Raw genomic sequence first — 22619 nt, forward strand, 5'->3', positions numbered from 1 at the left:
GACACTTTGTTTGTCAAATAATGTCCCAACGCAGTCTCGTGACAGTTTGACTTTGTCTACTCCTTTGAAAAAACTTTCTTCAAGAAACCTTGGACATGGGCGGAAAATAAAACTTTTCCAGCTTATGAAAAATACAGAACGTAAAATCACAATGGGTCCCATACACTAACGTACTGACAGACGCTCAGAAATGACTAGTGTACATAATTTTATGATTACGTCAGAAAAATACGGTAGTGTATGTTGACAAATAAACGTAAACACTTTACAAAAAAAAAAGTTAAGTTTTTTTAGTTATATTTTGGGTATTATAATCATATAATATACAGTAGTTCAACATTATTCTCCATAAAATGTATTTTTTTAATACAATAAAAATATTATTGTATGTTCGGAGAATAATTTTTCGTTTAAAAAAAGTCAATTGTCTATAAGTGCACACACGGTTCAAGACAAAATGTATATTGTCCGAAATGTATTTCCACTTTACTTAGAAACTTTCCGATGTTTATATTTTATATATATATATGTCTTTCTCTTACAACGATAAACTTCATTTATACAACTAACTTAGCCCACAGCCTGTTTCATAAAAAAAAGGCAATGGATACACTCAAAATATCGTTGTCACACTATTTAAAACACTTTTAACACATTGGTTAAACTGTGCCCTTGAACTTAACACGTTCCGCAATCAAAAATAAATAAATTCGTTCGTCAACCGTATGAAAATAGATAAATCTTAAAAATTCAGTCAACTATAGATGTCTTTATGAAACGGAGGGATATTTTTCTGTCTTTCAATACTCTTTCTATAGTCATTTGAATGTTTTAGTGTATTGTTTTATTTCTAGCCGAGTCCCCTTGCCTGGACTACCGTATGTCAAACAGTATTCTGCTTTTGCCGCTTGGAGTCGCTTTTGCTGCGACAGATTCCTGAGAAAGATCTGCGCGCTGCTTCCATCTGGTGGCGATTACGAGAAACATTTCCTACGTGCAGCGAGTGAGAGCTTTTGGAGGATTTGGACGGATCATCTGTGCTCTCTTGACCCTCTGCTGAGGAGTTCGTGGTTTCGACACCAGAGTGCTTCGGAGTTGTTTGGATAAAACCAGGCGGGTAGATCCTGAAAATAGAAGAAACTAATGTTAGACAATAATAATAATAATAATAATAATAATAATAATAATAATAATAATAATAATAATAATAATAATAATAATAATAATAATAATAATAATAAGACTAAGTAAAGTTATATCAGGGCCGTAACTTGTGGGGGGCAGGGAGACAACTGCCCCTCAGAGAAGCTCCCCGCCGTTCAAGGGGGGCCCACTTTAAGACAACATTTTTCTACTCCATATACGATACAAATATGAAATTATAAATGAAGCATCAAACAGGTTCATTACATTACATAAAGAAAACAGCACACAAAAGGTAAATAAAACAAAAATGAGTCGTTGGCCTATTTCAGTGAAAAAAAAACTGTCTACTATTAGGGGCCCCAGAAATAATATTTATTCGTATGGCTTTGAGATTTGTCAATATTGTTCCCTTAATTAATTTGTCATGTATAGACAGGGCCGAATTTGAATATAGCGACCTACGCGTTCGCAGGAGGCGCCAAGTGAAGAGGACCCAAGCTGGGAAATAAACTCTATGTTTTAAATATGAATATTTATTAAAGAAAATGTTATGATGAAAATTTTCCAAAAGCTTCAAATAAATATTGTACAGACTGAGATATAGATAAAATACATCCAAAGGACTTTAAAGTCGAATCTTTGCATGGTTGGCTGTAAAGCACACCTTTACAATTGAAATGGACTCGTACATCAGTTGGTGTCAATGCCACACTCACAAATGATGCTAGTTTGAGGAATTTTTCCCGCTGCAGAGGAAGATTTAGGAAAGATTTTTTTTTTTTTAAAAGAGGGAAAAGGGAGATTTTAGAATATGAGATAAAATATAGGAAAATTTAGCTTTTCAATAGATGTTATATGAAACACTTCGACTAAAGACAGCGGCATTCTTTCCACAATTCCATCATATGCACAAAATACAAATATAACAGAGGCTTCATTCCTCTCCCAATAACCTTTCCTCGACTTACTAGACAATATCATTGCCAAATATGACTTTGAAATGGGAAATATACTGTATCAACAAACAAAAAGAAGTCAATTGCATGTGTTGCTTATGGATTGAGTAGCACTATCACAGTACCAAGAAATGTTTTCAGGGGTGCTCCGTCTTGTCATAAGCAGTGTCCCTGCATAGTACTTCGGTTCAATGACTATAGTTAAGGGTTGAGAAAGATCAGCGTAAATGAAATGCACATTATCGAAGTTCAAGCGACTAGACTTTTGTTATCCATTGGTCCAGAGAGGGGGACAAATACTAAGACGGCGGTACAAATGGAATTTTTGATCATTTCTGAGGGAAATTTTAACTTAAGTTCCTAATATCAGAGGCTCACAATTGCTGCCCACTACTTAATGCCACTTTGTTAATGCCTATTAGTCCATTTGTTATTCCTCAACATTTTCGTTTTTATCTGGAGTCATAATATTTATAATGATATGTGTTTTCACTTTTCAGTAATACTTTGTTTTTCATGTAATAATAATGCCCAACAATAAAAAAAAAATCAAGTGAGCATTTTATCGGGAAAAAGCTAAGAAACGTGAAAGATGAGATGGAAGCGAAGATTCTAAAAAGTTTCTTTCGACTTCTGGACAAAATTTCGAAAGTGATAATCGTACAGATGGTCAGGTGGGGAAGTTGTCAATACCAGTTAGTATTAACGAAACATTTGCAAGTCGACAAAATTTTGAAACTAAGTTTGTTTCACTTGATTGCAGTAATTTAATTGTTAAATTAAAATGGAATGGATATGGTCTCTTCGGTTGCGGGTTTGAGTTAAATTTAGTTTATTTCAAAATTTGTTTGAATACAATTAGTTTTCACGCAGTGCTTATATAACTTGAAAGGGTAACTGGAATCGAAAACGAAACTATAATCGAAAGCTCATTAGGATTATAAATAGAACATTTTTTTCAGAACTCTCACTGTCAATCACAGTAGCGTATACACATGGTCGATGTATTATAACAACGTAACAATCATTATCAATCCATTCTATCGTGTTATATTTAGATGAAGCGATATTTTTAAACATTTGGTAATAGTCCTTTAATATTTAAGAAAATTAATACAATTTCAGGGGACAAATACACAACATTATTTGCGTTTTGTAGGCTACTCCGAAAAATCTTCGGATCCAAAAGAGAAATTTTGGGTGCATCACTGCCTACGTTGTGTTACTCATTACCTGATTTCGAACGTCTATGTTGGAAAGAGACATGAAAGGACTGGATTGGTTTATAGGCCAAAGGGGCGCTGAAAAGAATTTTTCTGGAGGGGACCTAATTTTGAAGTTCCGCCACTGGATTGAAGACAAATTAATTATCGATTAAGGCACACACTTTTATCATTTGTGGTGTATTAAAAAAGTTCAGCTAACATTAATAAAGAATTATTGGAGATCAACTATATCTCAAAAACGATTAAATAGATTAGCTTTGATGGCCATTGATAAAATGACACTCAGTAGATATGGTTGCAATAATAAGAGATTTTGCCAAATTGAAATCCATAAAAGTGTCTTTATAACATGAACTTTTCAGTAATAAAAAAGGAAAGAAATTAAACTAATTATCGTAATCATATCACTAGACAATACTATGTAAATATGCTTTTAATGAAGATAAAAGCGTACGTCTTTGTCAAAATCAAGCCTGTATTAATGTTTGACTTGAAGCTCATGAGTTTTATTCTCTTTCGACTTTTATGTTTGTAATTGTCAAAATACATCTTAGTTGTGTCTTGTACTTATTTAATAAATAATGCTGTTAATTATTAAAATTGGAACTTTGTTCAGTAATCATCTAATCATCTACAGTTACTTAGTTATAATTTCGCCATTTTTCGTTAATATTCACAGAGAGACTATAGATATAGAAGAAATTTGAAATTGTAACAATTATATAGCCACACACAAACAATTAAGGTTCTGTACACCGGACTCCAGGTAATGGACTCCATGTACTTTGTTACACAGAATCCAAATTTCGAAACCCCAGGATTATTGACCGTGCAAATTTTTTATGGGCGAAAAACTTGAACAATTTTGAATAGGAAGGATACATGTAACGTATGCAAAATAGCCCCACACACACACACATTAGAAAATTGAAACAATAACTAGGTCATTCTTTTGTACTACGTTTGTACCATTTGTACCGAAAATATTTTCGTTTGTACCATTTTCCTTATAGGGTTACTTGAGAGGTCAACTGGGGGACTATCTTGGCGCCAAGATGTCATCCCCTCTTTCTCGAAAACTACCAGGGTACAAACAAAACCTTTTTCGTACAAACGTTACAAACGATTTGCTTTCGAATGACGTATTTCAATTTTTTGTGCTGTGATACGGGGGGGGGGGCTGTCTTGGCGCCAAGATAGCCCCCAGTTGACCTCTCAAGTAACCCTATAAGGAAAATAGTACAAACGAAAATATTTTCGGAACAAACGGTACAAACGTAGTACAAACGAATGACCTAGTCATTGTTTCAATGTTCTAAAGTGGGGAGGCTATCTTGCCATACGTGTAACACAGCCATATAAAAAGGATGTTCTTTGCCGTTGACTCCAGGATATGGACTTGGTATATTTTGTTACACAGAATCCAAATTCCGAAACCCTAGGGCAATTGACTGTGTCAGTTTTGTTTTATGGGCATAAAACGTGTGTCCTCCCTATCCAAAATCGGTCAAATTTTCGCCTATAAAAAATTTACACAGTCAATCGTCCTAGGTTTTCGAAATTTGGACTCTGTCTAACAAAGTATACTCATGTCCAAAATTATTGTCGCATGTCTATAAATATGTTGTTCTAGGAATATAATTTGATGACGAATATGCTTGGTATTTCTTATAATGTTAGTATGTGTATAATCGTCAAAGACATGTATGTGGTAAATTTCATGTCAAAAGAGCAGTAAATAAGGACAGCAAAACGAAAATAAAACTTTCTTGTCCATTTAGCAACGTGTTGTTTTACTCATTCTAATTTTCGTATTTATAATCCTTTTCCTATGAAATTTACCACAAATATAAATTTCCCGATTATACACATAGTATCAGTATTAAAGTACCCTGCAAAATCATTATCATATTATATTCGAACAAAAAAACAGTTATAGATGTGCGACAATCGTTTTGGATATGAGTGTACATCGAATTTATACTTTGGTGTCCGGTACACAGAACTGTAATTTTTTGTGTGTTACTGTGTTACTTAAAAATGTTTGTCCATTACAAATTTCTATTATTTTATTATGATTCAGGTGGGGGCGCCGAAATATTGTTTGCTTATACTTAAGAAATGTCTAGAACGGGCCCTGTGTATGGAACGGATCCAGGGGTGTGCGGGAGGGCCCATAGGCTCCAGGGGCCCACAAAGAGTGCGGGAGGGCCCAAAACAACTTTTTCTAGGGGCGCAAATATTAATGTTTGCCCCCAGAAGAAAATCTAAGTTTCGGCGCTGAACTGGTGAATTGGAGAAGACATGATTGTGGCGAAACAAGTTACTCAAAAATTTGACAGCAAATAATGACATTTAAATCATTAATACTTTTCTGACCAGAGTAGTATATACTTATTTATTAAATTTTAAAAAAGACATAATAGTTTCAGTTACAGTGTTACCAGAATAACATTTCCCTGAAAATGTAAGCAGACTAGATTTTGACAGAAACAGAGACTAGAGGAACAAAACTCAACTGCATTTGATTACGTATCGTGTTGTCTTGGAATCTTGTGAGCTACTTTTTAAATAACATTATTATTTAATTTTTAATAATTGTATGTTAAAACTATTTGGTTTATTACAAACTAAATACAACTACTATTTAAAAAGTAGTTCTCAGGATACCAAAACAACATCATACGTAATCAAACGAAGTTGAGTTCGTTCCTCTAGTCGCTGCATTAACTTAGATTTTGGGTGAAATGTTATTCTGCCAACACTGAAAATTCTTCAGGTTCATTTTTTCTGTTGTAGAATAACATAATCTATGACTGTGGTAAGTTATCTCCTTTCACTTATGAAAAACAAGCAAAAGAAAAATTGTAAATTTTGTGTTATTTTTAGACATTTTTTTACCAGGGGACAGGGCAGTCGTGCTGAGACAGAAGAAGGCAGGAGAAAAAGTCTGAGTGTATTAAACAATATGTCATAATCCATTGTGGGAGACAATTGTCTAGCTCAGAGATGGGAACACTTCTTTTTTTTTTTCGGGAAGGGGTATAGGAAAGAGACAAAAATCTAGCCGGGCTAATCTATTAGAAAAAGCCCATGGTATATTTTACAAAATTCTAGTAACACTAAACTCAGTTAATGTTACAATTTTCCATAACCTGGTTCAAACTACAATGCACTTATTTCCAGAAGAGAAGTTAAATGCCCATCTATCAAACTGCTTTTAATACAACTCATACGAAATAATCCTGTTCTCCTTTCCATTTGTATGATTAGAAATTATGTCTCGGACCGCATAGAATATTTCTGAGGGAGCAGCATTTTTTGTCTCGCGGGCCTTAGTTTGCCGTCATGGTTTAGCATGTGCTTCGACGAACATAGGAGGCTCTGTTCTATTGCAGAGACGAATCCAGGACGAACTTCTGGGGGAGGGCGGTGGGTTGTAATACTGCTACTTAGAGCTACTTTTAAGAGCTCCAAACTCTGGGATGGGCTTTATTTACATATATAAAGTAAGAAAGTTTCCTCTTCTGAGGGGGGAAGATCGCCCCCCTGGATCCGCCACTGTTCTATGGTTCATAGTTCTGTACCTTGGCTTTACTGTCCACTGTGCTGGTGAATATGGGGCTCTGTTAACATAAAATATGAACCAGAAAAATCCCGAAAACGAGTCAAGAAATATATATATTTAATTCGAGACAAGACACGATGAAAAACATGAAAGTACTAAACGAGAAGAGAAATTTCACAAATCTCGTGACCAACAATTGTCGACCCAAGTCTTAGGTCTCCAACATAGTTTAAGTGTTATATGATTCATAATATAAGAGCTACATAAATTGAGAAAATGATTGTACGAACACAAGGAAGAACATTTATCCACGTTTCAAGATAGACAGTTCTCTACACAATATACTCGAATAACAAATATAGTTTAAATGTTGTTATATAACATCCTTCCTGGATCTTTCATTATACGGAAGGATCATTATAGCTTTTAGATGATACTGAAAAAAGATCAGGGCCTAAATTTTGTACTGATACACAGCGGCGTAGCGTAAGGGAATGCTAGTATGCCCGGCATCCCCTATTAATAAGAAAAAGTACGTATTTCATTGTATATAAATTGTTTGCTTGTAATTATCCCAATTATTTCCACTGCAATCTTCTAGATGTGCTCTCTCGCCTTACTTTGATAAGCGGAACCTACGCATGCGCGTCACTCAGATGTACATTTTCTCTTTCCTCATGTCGTATGCTATGTTCCTTGGGCATCTAGGCCTACTGCAAGAAACGGGGGTTTCGTCTGCTTTCTGTCGAGTGCGCATGCGCAACTACTTGCTTTCTTAACTCTCTTCACCCCTTACAACTCTACATTTTGCTTTAGATATACGCTGGCATATCTTCAAGTATTTCCAACTCTATCTATTTTGAACTAAGCTAGTTTCTGTACAGAACGTACGAGCGCTAACGTCAAGGAAATAGAACAAAACAGAAATGGCTAGTTCAGTGCCTTTTTGAAGCATGTCGGTTATGTAAATAATAGTATAAAAATAGTTATGCTTTAATCATAATTAAATAAATCGTAATTGTAATCGTAATTAAAGGCAAACTATTAATCTTCATCAGAAATAGGAGGGGCATTCAGAAAGTAAAGAACGTTTTTGCATGGTTAAATGAAAATAAAAGATATCAGCACAAAACTTTATTTACAATGCCACAGGACCTTACTCTACTTTTCTACGTAATCGCCATAGTTGTCAAAACATTTGTTATAACGTGGGACCAGTTTTTCAATGCCGATGTCATACTCATCTGCCGCCAAAGATTTGAGCCAGGCTGACACTGCTTGCTTGCGTTCCTCATCGCTTGTTAACTGTTTTTCTCCCAAAAAATCCTTAAGTTTCGGGAATAAGTGAATACCACTTGGTGCCAAGTCAGGACTGTAAGTAGGATGACCGAAGATGTCCCAGTTTAGACGTTGAAGTTCCTGCTGTGTTCGTGCTGATGCATGAGGCTGGACATTGTCATAGATCAACAACACTTTTGTCAACAGCATTCCACGTCTCTTGTTTTGGATGACGCGTCAAAGTCGTTGGAGAGTTTCATAACAGGCTTCTGAGTTTATTGTTGCTCCTCCTGCCATGAACTCCGTACTTAATATTTGGCGGGATTTTCGATTGGCTCTGGCATTTTGAAGCGCTGCAAAAACAAGTAGCGTGACCGCACAGCATTCAGACTCGGCTCAAACTGAAGTGGAGGAAGGAGCTAACTGCCGCGCAGTCGATCACAATGGTGGGAAGTCGGTTTCGGGCGGGATACGCAATCGTTCTTTACTTTCCGAACGGCCCTCGTACATAGTATGTCCAGTGGCGTGGCCAGAAACTTTTTGAGGGAGCTCACACACACAAGCATAAATATAAAGCATTCTGTATAATCACGGTCACCGATCTGGTAGACCAAGAGAGCCAGCATTCCCGCCCCTCGGAAAGATTGCTTGGGCCCTTCAGTCATTGGCACATATCCCGAGGAAATTAGGGGGACATGTCCCCTCCACCCTATTTGAAATTGTGATGATTTGTATCCGAATACCACAAAGGAAAGTGGGATGAAATTGTTTCCCTTGACTTGTTTCATTTTAAAAAAAGAGTCGTGTTTTTAAATATTTCATCGTCATTAATTATTGTTAGTCTATTGTCAACTAGGCCTATTTGTTTAATTCCTGTAACGCTTCCTATAATGATATTGTGATCATCATAATTTTGCTCAAATAAGAGTATTGTTGCGCCACACATAGTTGATTTTCTTTCATCGTTTTAAGGAAGTCATTATTTATATTATTACAAAACAAGTGTCCTAAAATTTTAATGTGGATCATTGTGGATGCGTAAATAGAAACATATCAATTATAAATATGCATGTATTCAGATTTCAGAATGTGTTCACGGTACTTGATACGTATCACAATTTCATCTACATCGCCTGGTATATAATATACAACAGGTTCACCTCAGAAATCAGATTCATCTACCGTAATATGAGTTTCATCACCCCTCCTCCCAGAGTAAGCCTCAAATATGCCCTCCTCCCTCAAATCTGCCCTCCTCCAAATATTGAAGACAACTCTGATCCTCCACAGCATTGTTTTTCAACTTCATAAATATTTTGAACATCGCTTTGAAAAATGGGAACGGTCTTACCCGTTCCCCGAATGTTGAAGACAGATTTGCGCCCCTGCCTTCAGTATCTGGATATCTGACAACGAAATACATACTCAGAAACAGGCCCCCAGAGTTGGTTTAAGTGTTTTCTATTTGCATCTTCAAATGATATACGTATACACTCAGGCCTATATTCACCAATGGACGTCTGAGTTCCGGACTCAAGATGACAAATTTCTAGGGGTGACTTTTTAAAGAACGAGATTGAAGTATGGTATGCGGAGAAAGAAACTGCTCACGAGAAAGAAATAAAGGGAACTATACTGGAAACAATGTTCATACAACAGCGGGGCCAAGTTTTCTTGTCACACGGTAGTGGTAAGAAGAAGCTGAGACAATTGCTTATTGGCTTCTGACGTAATCCACGCATTTGCTTCTGTATGCACCAGTAGGACACCAATTAGGGGGCCTCCCCCCTAAATTTTTTACAACCCTATATTTCCCATCGGTATAGCTATGTATTGCTGATTTTAGTAGTATTGTATCGCACAAGTGACTAACTTTGGCATCCCCATTTCGGAATACCACGCTACGCTACTGCTGATACATAAATTTACAGAACAGGAGGAGACGAAGCAGCATTATTTCTCGTTTCGTCTCATGGACGATGTTGCTCCCACACGAAATAACGCGGAAACTCAGGAGGTACCTAATGGTAGGGTTGCTATATTTTTTTGATCCAAAATAGGGACAAGCCTTAAAATGACGACCCATGAAAGGTACGGTGTCCAAACACATAATAAATATTTAGAAATTTCTTACCCAAAAACCACTTTCACACATTTTTCTTACTGTAATACTTAAAACATCATTGAAAACTAACATGTTTTAAATTTTTTTCATTAACACAAAAATAATAAATCATGCAATTAAATTACGTATATTAACTCTAACCTATGTTATATGATTAAAACAATTCTTTTCCCCACAGATTTTAGCGATTCCCGACTAGCACATTTTCGGGCAGCTCCAAAACTGTCAAATACGGATATTTTCTTATTTCATGCTTTGTACGACACGGACAACGACACGGACCCCAAAATACAAACAGTCCGTACAAAACAGTGTGTGCAGGAAAAAAGGGACAAAATAAGTGTCACTTGGTGAACTATGCTTATACCGTCGGACACCCTGTAACTGTGAGTAAGAGTTACGTTGAACTATTTTCAAACAAAAGTGCATGGCACAGTTCTATTAACACGTAAAAATAAGACCATTAGCATATAAAAAAGAAATCGGCGAGGAGAAATCACTTTATCCTGTGAGGGGGAGTGAGTATTCTTTCCCGAGCTATCACTCTGGATTCACGAATGGTTGCCGAAACTTACCTGGGTTGTGTGATGTACGGGCAAGGGCTGAGATTGTTGACCCTTGAGCTGATAGGACGTGACGCTTCCTCGCCATTCGATTGTTTTTCTATTTTCGTTAGCCGCTGCTTGATCTTCGACTGTCCACTCGAATACTCGGCCACGAGGCGTGCGAATCGAGTTTGAAGGTTATCCAGTGACATCTCTGGAAAGAAACAGAAACTGTATTAATGACCGAACCTTACAGGATGGAACTCATTGAGACAAATCTTGAAACCTGATATTATTGCTTTGTAATCAAGGATGTTATAAACTAGAGATTTGCCCATACCTATATTTGTTCCCGTAACTTAGTGAAGCCGAAAAACAAGCGAGCATCGCTAAACGTGATTGGCTTCTCTCTTTTCCGCCATTAATGTTAGCTCAAAACATTACGTTTTCCGTATGCTAGGTTCTCGTGCTCACAATCATCTATGGGTTTTGAGCGTTCTGACGTCAGTGGGGTTTGCTCTCATTTGGGCTCTGGCTGACATGAGACAGTCACTAGTCTTTTTGGCGCTCGCGCTCAGTAATTTTGTTCGGGCACATGCTCGTTTGAACTCATTCTTACTACCCCAAACTCACTAATTTCAATTGCATTCACGCTTGAGCTCATTACCCTCATAGTTGAGTTTCCACTCATTTGGCCCCTGGTCAATTTCGTTCGAATCTCCGGTCATTACCTTCAATGGAGCTCGGGCTCACTTTGGAAGGTGTTCATTAATTTCATTTGTTCTCGTGCTCACTCATTCTCGGGTTCTATAGCCTCTAATGGGCTCGTATTTTAGCTCACTGGTCTCAACTGAGCTCGGGCTCACTACCTTCAACGAAACTCGCACTCACTACACTTAACAGGACTTCCGCTCACTATTTTTAGTTAGACTTGCTCTCACTTGGGCTCGAGTGCAATAATTTTGTTCCGGCTTTGTGTCACTACCTTTAATGGAGCTTGACACGTTACTTTCTGTGAGACTCATGCTCATTCGGGCTCGCGGGGTTACTAAGCTCAATTGATTTCATGATTGGTTTCATGATCCAGCTGTTTGCTTAATTTTGGAGAAACAGCACGTTAAGATATTCAGGCACGTAGCCCAGGGGGGGTCCGGAAGTGAAAAAAATAAGGAAGGATGAAAAATTAAATGAGAAAAAGAAGGATCGCGTTAAAAATTTTAAAAAATCAGGAAACTTTTGGTTACTCTTTCTTATGAGGAGATTTGTATCACTTGAAATACATGGTAACGAGGTGAGCGAGATATCCTGGAAGGATCAGAGAATTTGAAATTTCTAGTAGTTACGGAATTCTCAGAATTTCTAGAAGAGTTACGAAATTCTCAGAATTTCTGCTACTAGTCAGGGGGATTTTAAGGGAGATTTGAAGCTTCCGAAAGTATAGTAGCGTTGTGTAACAACGTGAACACTGTTTATCATAAATTTTCGTCATCGCATCCTTGCAGTATCAAACATGTTACTTCAAAAACAATTTTCTACTGCTCCTTTAACCTGTCATTGGAACAGACAGTAGTTGACGGAATAACAAAAACAAAAATTTATATGGAAAGAAAGTTCTGTTAACATTTGATTCAACAGAGAAAGGAACGCAGATATTGTAAAATATTTTACAAGACATTATTGAGTATGTACTTTTTATAATAGTGAATATGTACTTCTTATAGTAGTTGGGGTTATAATGAAAGGAAAATTGTTATATTTGAATGAACAGAGGAGTGATGTAAATATTGTAAGATCTTTTTCAGCACTTATTTTATTATTATTTTACTCGAGATTTCTCATAGTTTATTATTAAAATAATTACCAGCATATCCTCATTTTATTGTCCTAACAAACCAATATATGTTGATAGTAGTTTACATTGATCGAGCTCGTGGGCATTCAGAATTTCATATCACGCACCCCTCTCCGTTACGAAAATCCTGGCTAAACGAACCAATATATGTTCCAGTAAAATAGTTTAGAATGATAGAGCCACTGCTGTGATGACCACAGTACTTCATGTTACGGACCCCCCCCCCCTTCACGAAATCCTGGCTACGTGCCTGAGATATTGCAGCTTCTATCTTTAACTTAACAGAACATTGTTTCAGTGTGAGCTTCCCAACAAAGATGGCGTGGCGAAGCTGTGACGTATTGCTTCATGAATTTGCTGTATGAGCACATCCTCTATTTTATAACCTCCTTGGTTTGTAACACTAAAGGTTGAAATATTTGTTAGAGAAAAGTTCCATTAGGACCATTTAAAGATGATCATATTTTCCATCATACGTATAATAATGAAATTAGGATATTCACGGGACAGCATAGGATGATAACTAGGAAAGATTACAAGATTACATGCAATTGAATAAGAAATGAAATTGCAACTCGCTCTCTCCGTTGGTGCATGTCTTGAGATGTATATGGTCCCAGGTTTGATTCCCGGTGGGAGAGCAAAAATAATAATTCAAAATCATTCACTTCCATTATTCACTGGCTCCAGTTTCAAGGGCATAACCGTGGGATGTTAAAATAATTTTTAAAAAATCAAATCATTTTTGAAGTTGCAACTACTTCCCGGCAACGAATCCTAGTTTCGTATTAAAGTTGTGTTGTGGAGATGAACAATTTGAAATCAGAAACCTTTTTTTTTTGTTTGTTTGTTTGTTTACAAGTAGGATATGGTATGAAAAATTAAGGTTCAAAATTAATGGTGCGAAGTGCCTGACTTATCCTAATAATAAACACTTCAGTTCTGTATCGCGGAAATTATAATAATAATAATAATAATAATAATAATAATAATAATAATAATAATAATAATAATAATAATAAACGCTTTTAGATGACGCTACGTGCATTAGCTTTTGCCTGTATAACGCAGTTCTTGAATATTTGTATAAATATGGCATTTAGTTTTGGGTGGTTAATGAGCTAACTAAAGAAAAGATAAATCAAAACATTTAGAAATTTTAATTGAGCATAATTTTAACCTATGGTGAACAATGGAACGAAACCGATTACCTTGAGTGTTCCCCCTGAAACATGGAGTTTTTAGTTGTTATGTACACTCATGTCCAAAATGATTGTCGCATATCTATAACTGTCTTCTTGTAAGAATATAAATTGATAATGATTTAGCAAGGTACTTTTAATACTGATACTATGTATATAATCGGGAAATGTATATTTGTGGTAAATTTTATAGGAAAATAATTATAAATACGAAAATTAGAATGACTAAAACAAAATGTTGTTAAGTAAACAACAAAGTTTCATTTTCGTTTTTATTGTTCTTATTTACTGCTCTTTTCACATGAAATTTGCCACATACATGTATACACATACTAACATTATAAGAAATACCGGGCGAATTTGTTATCAAATTATATTCTTACAATAACATATTTATAGACATGCGACAATAATTTTGGACATGAATGTACATAGGAACTCAACATTTGTATTATAGCTAGAAACGAAATTTGCAGACGAAACTCTTTTTATCATACAAACAATGGATAAGAAAGTTTTTTATGTATCCTAAGGGAGGTTAAACAGGATTCAAATTATTTACCAAAAATGCAGTATCTCACCTTAGTAAGATTAAGCTCACTTATATGAATTTTCCATGAAAAAATAACTGAACAAGTGTTTCAACAGCTTTCGAAAATTCCACTCCTAAGTGAAAAAAGGGGGCAATGTATACATTATAAACTTCGTCTCTTTATTGTGAAAGGGCGTATCCGGTTGGAATGATGTAAATAGACTTTGTGGGATGTTGGCTTGTTGGGTAGAAAGTGTCATGAATTTGGAAACTGTCTTATGAGTTGATAATTGTCATTCCCTGTGCAAATAATAGTTATTTAAAAGATGCAATTATCATTACCAATATATTTATTGTGTTAATCAAGATTATCTGAAAGAGTAAGAAGTCGATTACAAAGATTTAGCATAAGATAGGAAGTTAGATACAGTCACTCACATAAGTACCTGGATCCCTTGAAGAGAAAACAAATATGCGTAAGTAGATCGTGAGTGGGAATGGGTGTGAAGTTGCTATATTTTAAAATCTTTTAATTATGATAATGTAGAAAAATAAATAAATTATTTAAATGAATTTCGGTATTTGGAATTTCGGTTATATGTACTTCGCTATAACTTAATTCATATCGGACTTCCCAAGAGAAACATCAAAAGAATCTAATGACCGTGTCTATAGCGACAACTCGCAGTCACGACCCCTCTTCAGTTTTATTAGAAATAGGAAGAAAAGATGAGGAAGAAAAAAAGAAGGTAGGAGAAAGGAGGAAAAGAGAAAGAGGAAAAGGAGAAAGGAAGAAGGAACTAGAGATAAAAGATTACTGGATAATGATGGAAATATGGTAAAGAAACTTGAGTAGTTATTGAAAAGGTGATTCATACCCAAATGTTATTACTCGAGGATCAATTCTGAAGTGATCCTGAAGAGACACATGTTCCCTCATACTACCCTGACCTGGATACAGGTAACTGCACAAGGGCAAGCAAAACGAGAATTTTCTAAGTTCAAAGGGATTTCTCTTTTGTATTTAGAACTTGGTCACTGAGGTGGAATACTGTTCAGGTTTGAGGATTAGTATATAATGGATAAAATTGAAACATAGTGGTACAAAGGGATTTCAGGTTTGTAATCTTGAAGGTAGATTTGCTGATAAATTAGGGTTACGATTATGACCTGCCTTAAGTCCATGCTACATACAGTTAGGAAAATAACAGAAGATGCTAATAGTTTTTAATATTAATATTTTTAATATTAAATAAGAGAAGATGCTAATACTTAATAATATTAAAAATTTGAAGGAAATTATCTAACATACGGTGATATTTTAAAATTCACAATTTATATTTGTCGGATATTTCGATACTATGGCAACCAACGACCGTTCGGGGTAGGTACCAAGACCCTTTACATATATTTATCTACTCAATTAAACATTATACATTTCATTTTAATATCATATATATATTCAATTTGTATTTATATCTCAACATACATATAATCATTAATTATTTAAACTTTCGAATTAATAACCCCGACAAATAAATTTTCCAGGTTGCAACACTTCACATAAGAAAATCAGACTATATCACAAATCTAACTAATTTACCCACATAATGATAAAATTCACATTCTCAAGCATTCTGTTTAAAAGAGTGGACAATTAATGTGCAAGGCAGGCACGCAAACACATAAATATATGACTAAAATGTTAATAATACTTTTGGGCCCAAACAACTTCCACAACATTCACCTTTACGATAACCAATGGAAACGAAAGTAGACATGGCTGATAGTCCAACGGAGAATTCCAAACGGATAACGATAAAAAGGAACGAAAACAAAATGTAATCGTATACTGAACTATCACTCGCTATCACAGTGGGTCGAATTGTGGTGGAAAACAATCCCTTGATATTCAACATCAACGAATACCTCCATGAATCGTGTCTTGCAACATCTCAGTTGGTAATTCAAGTTCAAATGATGTTAAATGGTTGATATATGTCAAGTTCAAAATTTTTAAAAATTCTTGAAGTAGAGAATAGAAATATAGAGAAGAGAAACAAAAAGCGGCGCGCCAAAGGATTAAGCTAGAACACTAAAGCTACAAAGATAAGTGGTCGAATTTAGATATAAAACAATCCACAGCCAAAAATACTTTCATACGCCGAAAGAGGTAGCTTTCTAAAATGCGTGGCCCAACAGGGTCTCTGAGTGCCTAAGTATGAGTCCGTGCCTTCTAGGTAACCATTTCACAAGAGATAAGCCCTGTGGAATGGCTGACTATTAACCGTTTCCGGTACCAATTTACTCAGATTTCGGCCGGTCCAGCCGGAAGGTTGGTGCAGTCTCTAATTTAGAGTTTCTAAACAAAAAATAACCGTCCCCTCAGACACTGAGAAGAGTTATGAGTAAAGTATGGAAAACTAGAATAAAATTAATAAAATAGAAGGAATTCTAACAGGGATTTGCCAAAACTAAAAAAAAAAAAAAAAAAAAAAAATAAATTTTGTACTACTAAGTTGTCTGCCAAATTCTTACTAGCTACTCTCAGTCCGCATGATTCACTACATTTTGAGGCGCCAACTAATTTGAAAACACTATATATACTAGAAGTAGAAGAAATGAAAATTCATGGAAATTGGGATTTTGGACGCCTGGTACGGTATAACGAGATTCTACGGTAATAAATTTTCTATATTATCCGATTCTATCTACTTCGTCACCTCTGCGAACAGTTGTAAACTTTGCTTAATCAGGTGAGGTGGAAAAAATTTTCAGAGTTGCAGAGTAGTGTCGCAAATGTAAGCTGGACGCATATATTTAAACTGTAATAATTCTACAAACAGCTATTATGTTCTGTGATTAATTGGAAAGTATCCGGAATCAATTGCTACATGACCACTATCCGCATCGTTAGGCTGGATGACAGTTAGTATGTCCGATTACTATTAAATGTTGAGCCACGAAGTGAAAATACAATCCACCATTTTCACACGACACACTACCCTCACACAAAATTCTGACGTAATGGTTAATGTATTAAGCATTTATGATATATATATATATATATATATATATATATATATATATATATATATATATATAACATAAACTTCTTTATGTACACCATATTCCATCTTTTTGCCCTACACTGTTCAAAGCAGTCTCATGTATAAAAAAATAAAAAAAACTACTATAGTACATTCACTAATCAATACGCGTGAATTTGTATGAACTGATATTAGATTCTTTCAGTACAAACCCAAAAATATTTAGAGTTCACGGCTTCATATTATTTTTATATGCATTGAGAATTCAATATCATTAACTATCCTCTTAACTGAATGCAATTATAGTTTTTAACTGTCAACATTGCGATCGTTCACCGAACGTAATGAAGAGAGAGAATTTGAAACCGTAGCCCAACAACAGAATAATGTCACATAGACAAACTTCAGTTTAAGGGTAAACGCAAAGTTTGATTTTGTTAATAATTCGATTACCTAACTATATAAATGATTGTGCTTTTCAGAGAAACTAAATTATAATGTTATTCGTCTACATCTCTATTCATATGGACCAGAACTAATATTTATTCATCAATAATTACAAAAGAAGGGTAATTTTCGGGTGGACTACATCCTTAAGTTTCGGAGTAACAAAACACTAGCAGCGAGTAGTTCATAGCTAGACACAAGATGGCATTGCTAGTACGAAAACAAACTTTGCACTATTAAACACGCTATGTACTTTGTCATAGTTAACCATAAGCAATATAATATGTAGTTACGATACGGAATACTATGAATTTGCATTGCGAATTAATTTACCCATTTAAACTGACCAAAAGGGATAAATAATTACACGACAATACACTGTCCGTAAATAAAAAAAATCATACTTTCACTCACACATTACTTCTACTATCTACATAATAAATCACACACATAAATGCTACATCCCCCATAAACTAAGAAAACAAATATTAATACATATCACTACACATGTTAATTCATATTGTCACAAAACACAACTATACGTAAATCAAACAAATCACTACATTTCACCATCCTAAACCGCCTCTATGAACTGGGAAAAGGAACGGAATAATCAGAGCCCTTCTATTAACTAAATCATGGTTTCCAATTACAGAATTATATTAATGCCCCGGGAGGGACAAATTGAAACTATTAACGAAAAAGAAAGATAGGTCCCTTTCCTGATGGGAAAAGAACCCTCACCAAAAATCATTCAACCCATTTCCGTTGGAAGCTTGTGTAAATTCAAGAATAAATGAGAGTCTCTGAGCTAGCTTACACTGACATCATGAAATTCAACTTACCTACAAAGAAGCTTCAAATACCGCCATTTTAATAATAATATAAAAAAATCACATATACTACATATGCAGAACTACAAGTGGACAGGCTATCGTACCCTACAGGAATTTGGGGGGGGGGGTAAGAAGGATATTCTAAATGTTTTAATTCACTGCATCTTAATTCAAAATCATTTGAAGCCGAAAATTAACACATATGCACCAACATGGCGTCCCTGACTTAAACTTCCTATTTTACTGTCTTCAGTCTATTTTATGATATAATTTCGATATTCTTTGAGACTCCTTGAGCTTTCGAGTGTTTATTTAACTACTTTTCTCATCTTTACCTGAGTTTTGCTGCTTCTCCCATCAAAAAGTCCAAATTGTTAAAGAACCGAATTTACGTGGTCTGGTTCGAAGCTCGTCCCAGGTAGTAAGACATGGAGACGCACTATAATAGTAAGGCGTCAGAAGTAAGTCCAATCAAAGCAAAGAATTTTGGAGGCGGAAAATACAAAACGAATGAAAAATAGTAAAAACTGGATGAAACCGGATTTTGGGAGGATATGGGCATCTCAGAGGGAGGAAGGGGGTCTAAATTATTCTGACGAACATGTGATAGGTGGATAATTTTAAGAATTTCTGTCCAATTGCCGACATATATTTTTGTATCGCGTTAAGGTGTATAACTTCAATAATCATTCATTTGAAATGTCCATATACCAAGTTTATAATGAAATAATATATACATAAAGAAATTATTCCCAAAAATATAGTTCTTCCTAGATTATTCCGAAGCTCCCAAATTAATTCTGATTTGAGTAGAGAACAAATGATATTACTACATAGACGGAAAATTATGTATTGAAAATCTACAGTAGATGGTACGTTTGGTAAGTATTGGCTTCTTCCAAACAAAAATTTCATTACCTTGACTGTAATGGCGCATTACACCCTGACTGTTATAATTCCATTACTTGGGGTCCAGGTCATTTGCAGTTGTGAGAACGTCTAGACAGATGGAATCCAACGTACACGTAACATTTCTCGGCACTGACAGCAGTTGGTAGCCCTGATTCTGATGTTTATGCAGGTAAAATTGTAAAGTTGGTGACTAACGAAACAGTTCTCTATTCTAAGATGATTCTCTATAGTTCGGATTGTGTTTTCCAAAGAACATCATATATTAATCTCAATATTGCTATGCATATAATGAGTTATTTCTTTATAGACTGTATGTTTAGAGAAATAAAAATACTGACCACGCAAGAATCAGGAAATGCTTGGAAGTAGCTGAAAATATCAAATCTAGAATTGCTGGGAACAAGTTTGTAAATGATTGCCTCCATTGAGAGATCTTCTCCAATTCTCCTCATTCCAACATCTTTTTCATTCTGGAGGAGGGAAGATCTTGTTTGTCACATTGAGTATGTATTGAAATTGAAACATTTGAAAAAGTTTCAACCTGGCCGGGATTGGAGCCCGGTCCACTGAATAGTAGTTCAATACGCCAACCACTTACCTACCGCGTTACTTCATCCTCCATTTAAACTATTAGCTAGTTAAAATCGTTCCATGTAAGACTATACAAAATACTAATGCTGGTAATTCCTTATGAGTGTCACAACGACTTACTCGAGATTTCCTTGTTTAACTCAAAAACAAGTTATATAAACCTTCCCCAATGAGGATAATATCACGAAATGTTAAAGTTGGGGCTACCTCATCGTTTTTAGCTACTCCCGATTTACATTACTACTATTTTCCCTAGTCGTAACTTCTAATTTCCAAAGAGAAGATGGCAGAAATTAATTCCACATTGTTTGAATTATATCAACACGTGTAGAAAAGCGTGTGCTATGTTTATCTAACATAACTACTAGTTTATTTTCTTATCTTTGTGTGAGAAATTGATGATAAAGTGTGAACAAGAGAAATGTCGACCCGGGTTCGAATCCCGATGTGGCATTTAGTATTTTTCTTTATTGGAAGGTATTGTTTATGTAATTGATATTGTAATTCTGTTATTCCTTTATTATTATTATTATTATTATTATTATTATTATTATTATTATTATTATTATTATTATTATTAATAATAATAATAATAATAATAATAATAATAATAATAATAATAATAATAATAATACTATTACTATTATTAATGCAAAGTCGAGATTTGGCTACATATTTTATATCTTACAAATTTTCTGACAGGATTTCAAGTTTTTTGTTGAATATTCAACACACTCCTTTGGGGGATGGAAATATCATCTTGTTGCTTTTTTTTACTTGCACGCTACACCAAGCCTGGATACTGCATTTCACTTTTCTATATCTCCGGGAAGTACCCTAAAGGTTTTGATCATAAGAGAGTAAGTGAATAAGTGATGAGATCAATTAACTTTGCGTATTAACAACATTTAAAGTATCAGGTTGTCGGAAAGTCATGTCGTAGTTCGGTAAAATATGACAAATGATCATTTGTGGATATACTAGAGTTATTCGGATCATGCAATAGTTATGTCATGTATAGCTAACATGTTGAGCGTTTTGTGTATTAATATTGCTATTTATTTGGTTTGGTTTTACAGATTTGACCAGAGATGGCATGGGTTAATGAAAACTTGACCCATAACCCACTAATTCAACACCCAACGTGACCCACTCTGACCCAATATCCACCAAGAACGACACCGATCCACCACCCACTAAAACACATAGTCATCAACTCTGGCACTGACACATAGGCGGCCTCTTCTCTACCGAGTAAAGAGTAATAAAACCAGGTTGTGAAATTCTAACTAAATTGGAATTTGAATTTCTACGGTCACTCGCTCAAACACCGCTCTGTTACAATAGCGGTGGATCTGACCTTTACGATATAAAATGGTAAAGTGTTTGTCAGGGGCAAAATTACGATGAATTTCAATTAAATTATCATGGTCTAATTATTCCCTTGTTGAATTATCGATACTTTCCAGTGGAAAACGGATGAAATTTGAAAGCCCAAATCAAGGTAAGTAGACCAACGTACAGAAGCTTACATTACAAGTTTTGTCTATTTTTCTCATAACTTTATATTGGATATTGGGTTGATTGTCCTGTGCTCTAAGCGCTGCATATAATAAACAACTTCAGGAATTATTATAGTAGAAAGCGCATGGTAAGCATATACGGATATGTGATGCGAGGCACTGCATTTTTTATTTCTCAACTAATATCGATCGTTTTCGATTATTTTTACAAACTAACCACTATCAATTTACTATATATAAAAAGTGCAGCCCCTCCCCATAAAGGAGGATTTTAAAAAGTGCTACGAGACGTTCTGTTCATTTTCAATAATTAGTTAATATACTGAATTTCAGCTGATATACTGAATGAGGGTTGATACGGATGACATAATTTTGTGTTGCTGGCATTTCACCTGTAAAGGAAGTTGACACAACTTTTTGACCCAGAGAAATTGAATATTCTTCATATTAGTATACATCAAAAATATCAATAATGCAAATTATAAAAAATTCTGAATTGCCTCAGGCGGAGTCGAACCCGCGTCCCCAACATTATGAAATTAACACTTAAGCCACTACTCTAAGACATCAGTGTTCTGAGAGAAGGATAAAACTGGATGTGCAATGAATTCAGGAGTTACACACTTTTAAGATTCCCGTGTAATAATGCTTAAACTTTCTGATTTCAATCATGATAAAACAGTAAAGTACTATGCAGAAAGAATATTCGAGAGAAGTCAACTTTTAATTGACAACCCATATGTACGGAGGCGCTGCCATATGCTCTCGCCTCGGGCCCTGATTTTTCACGGCACGGCATTGGACAGAATTGATTGGAATCTGCTAATCAC

At 35.2% G+C, this 22619-nt stretch overlaps 1 protein-coding gene across 1 annotated transcript in view; it reads right to left on the minus strand.

Moving 5' to 3' along the window:
- Positions 1 to 307: 307 nt before the first annotated feature.
- CngA (Cyclic nucleotide-gated ion channel subunit A) overlaps positions 308 to 22619 on the minus strand; it is a 415321-nt gene continuing 393009 nt past the window's right edge. The window contains exons 9-10 of the mRNA XM_081727288.1: positions 10875 to 11058; positions 308 to 1124 (exon numbers count right to left, since the gene is read on the minus strand). Coding sequence (XP_081583414.1) covers positions 884 to 1124; positions 10875 to 11058 — 425 coding nt within the window. The 3' untranslated portion in view covers positions 308 to 883. The remainder of the gene's footprint in view (positions 1125 to 10874; positions 11059 to 22619) is intronic.

Source organism: Thermobia domestica, chromosome 10, assembly GCF_964235325.1.
Source record: "Thermobia domestica chromosome 10, izTheDome1.hap1.1, whole genome shotgun sequence".
NCBI lineage: Eukaryota > Metazoa > Arthropoda > Insecta > Zygentoma > Lepismatidae > Thermobia > Thermobia domestica.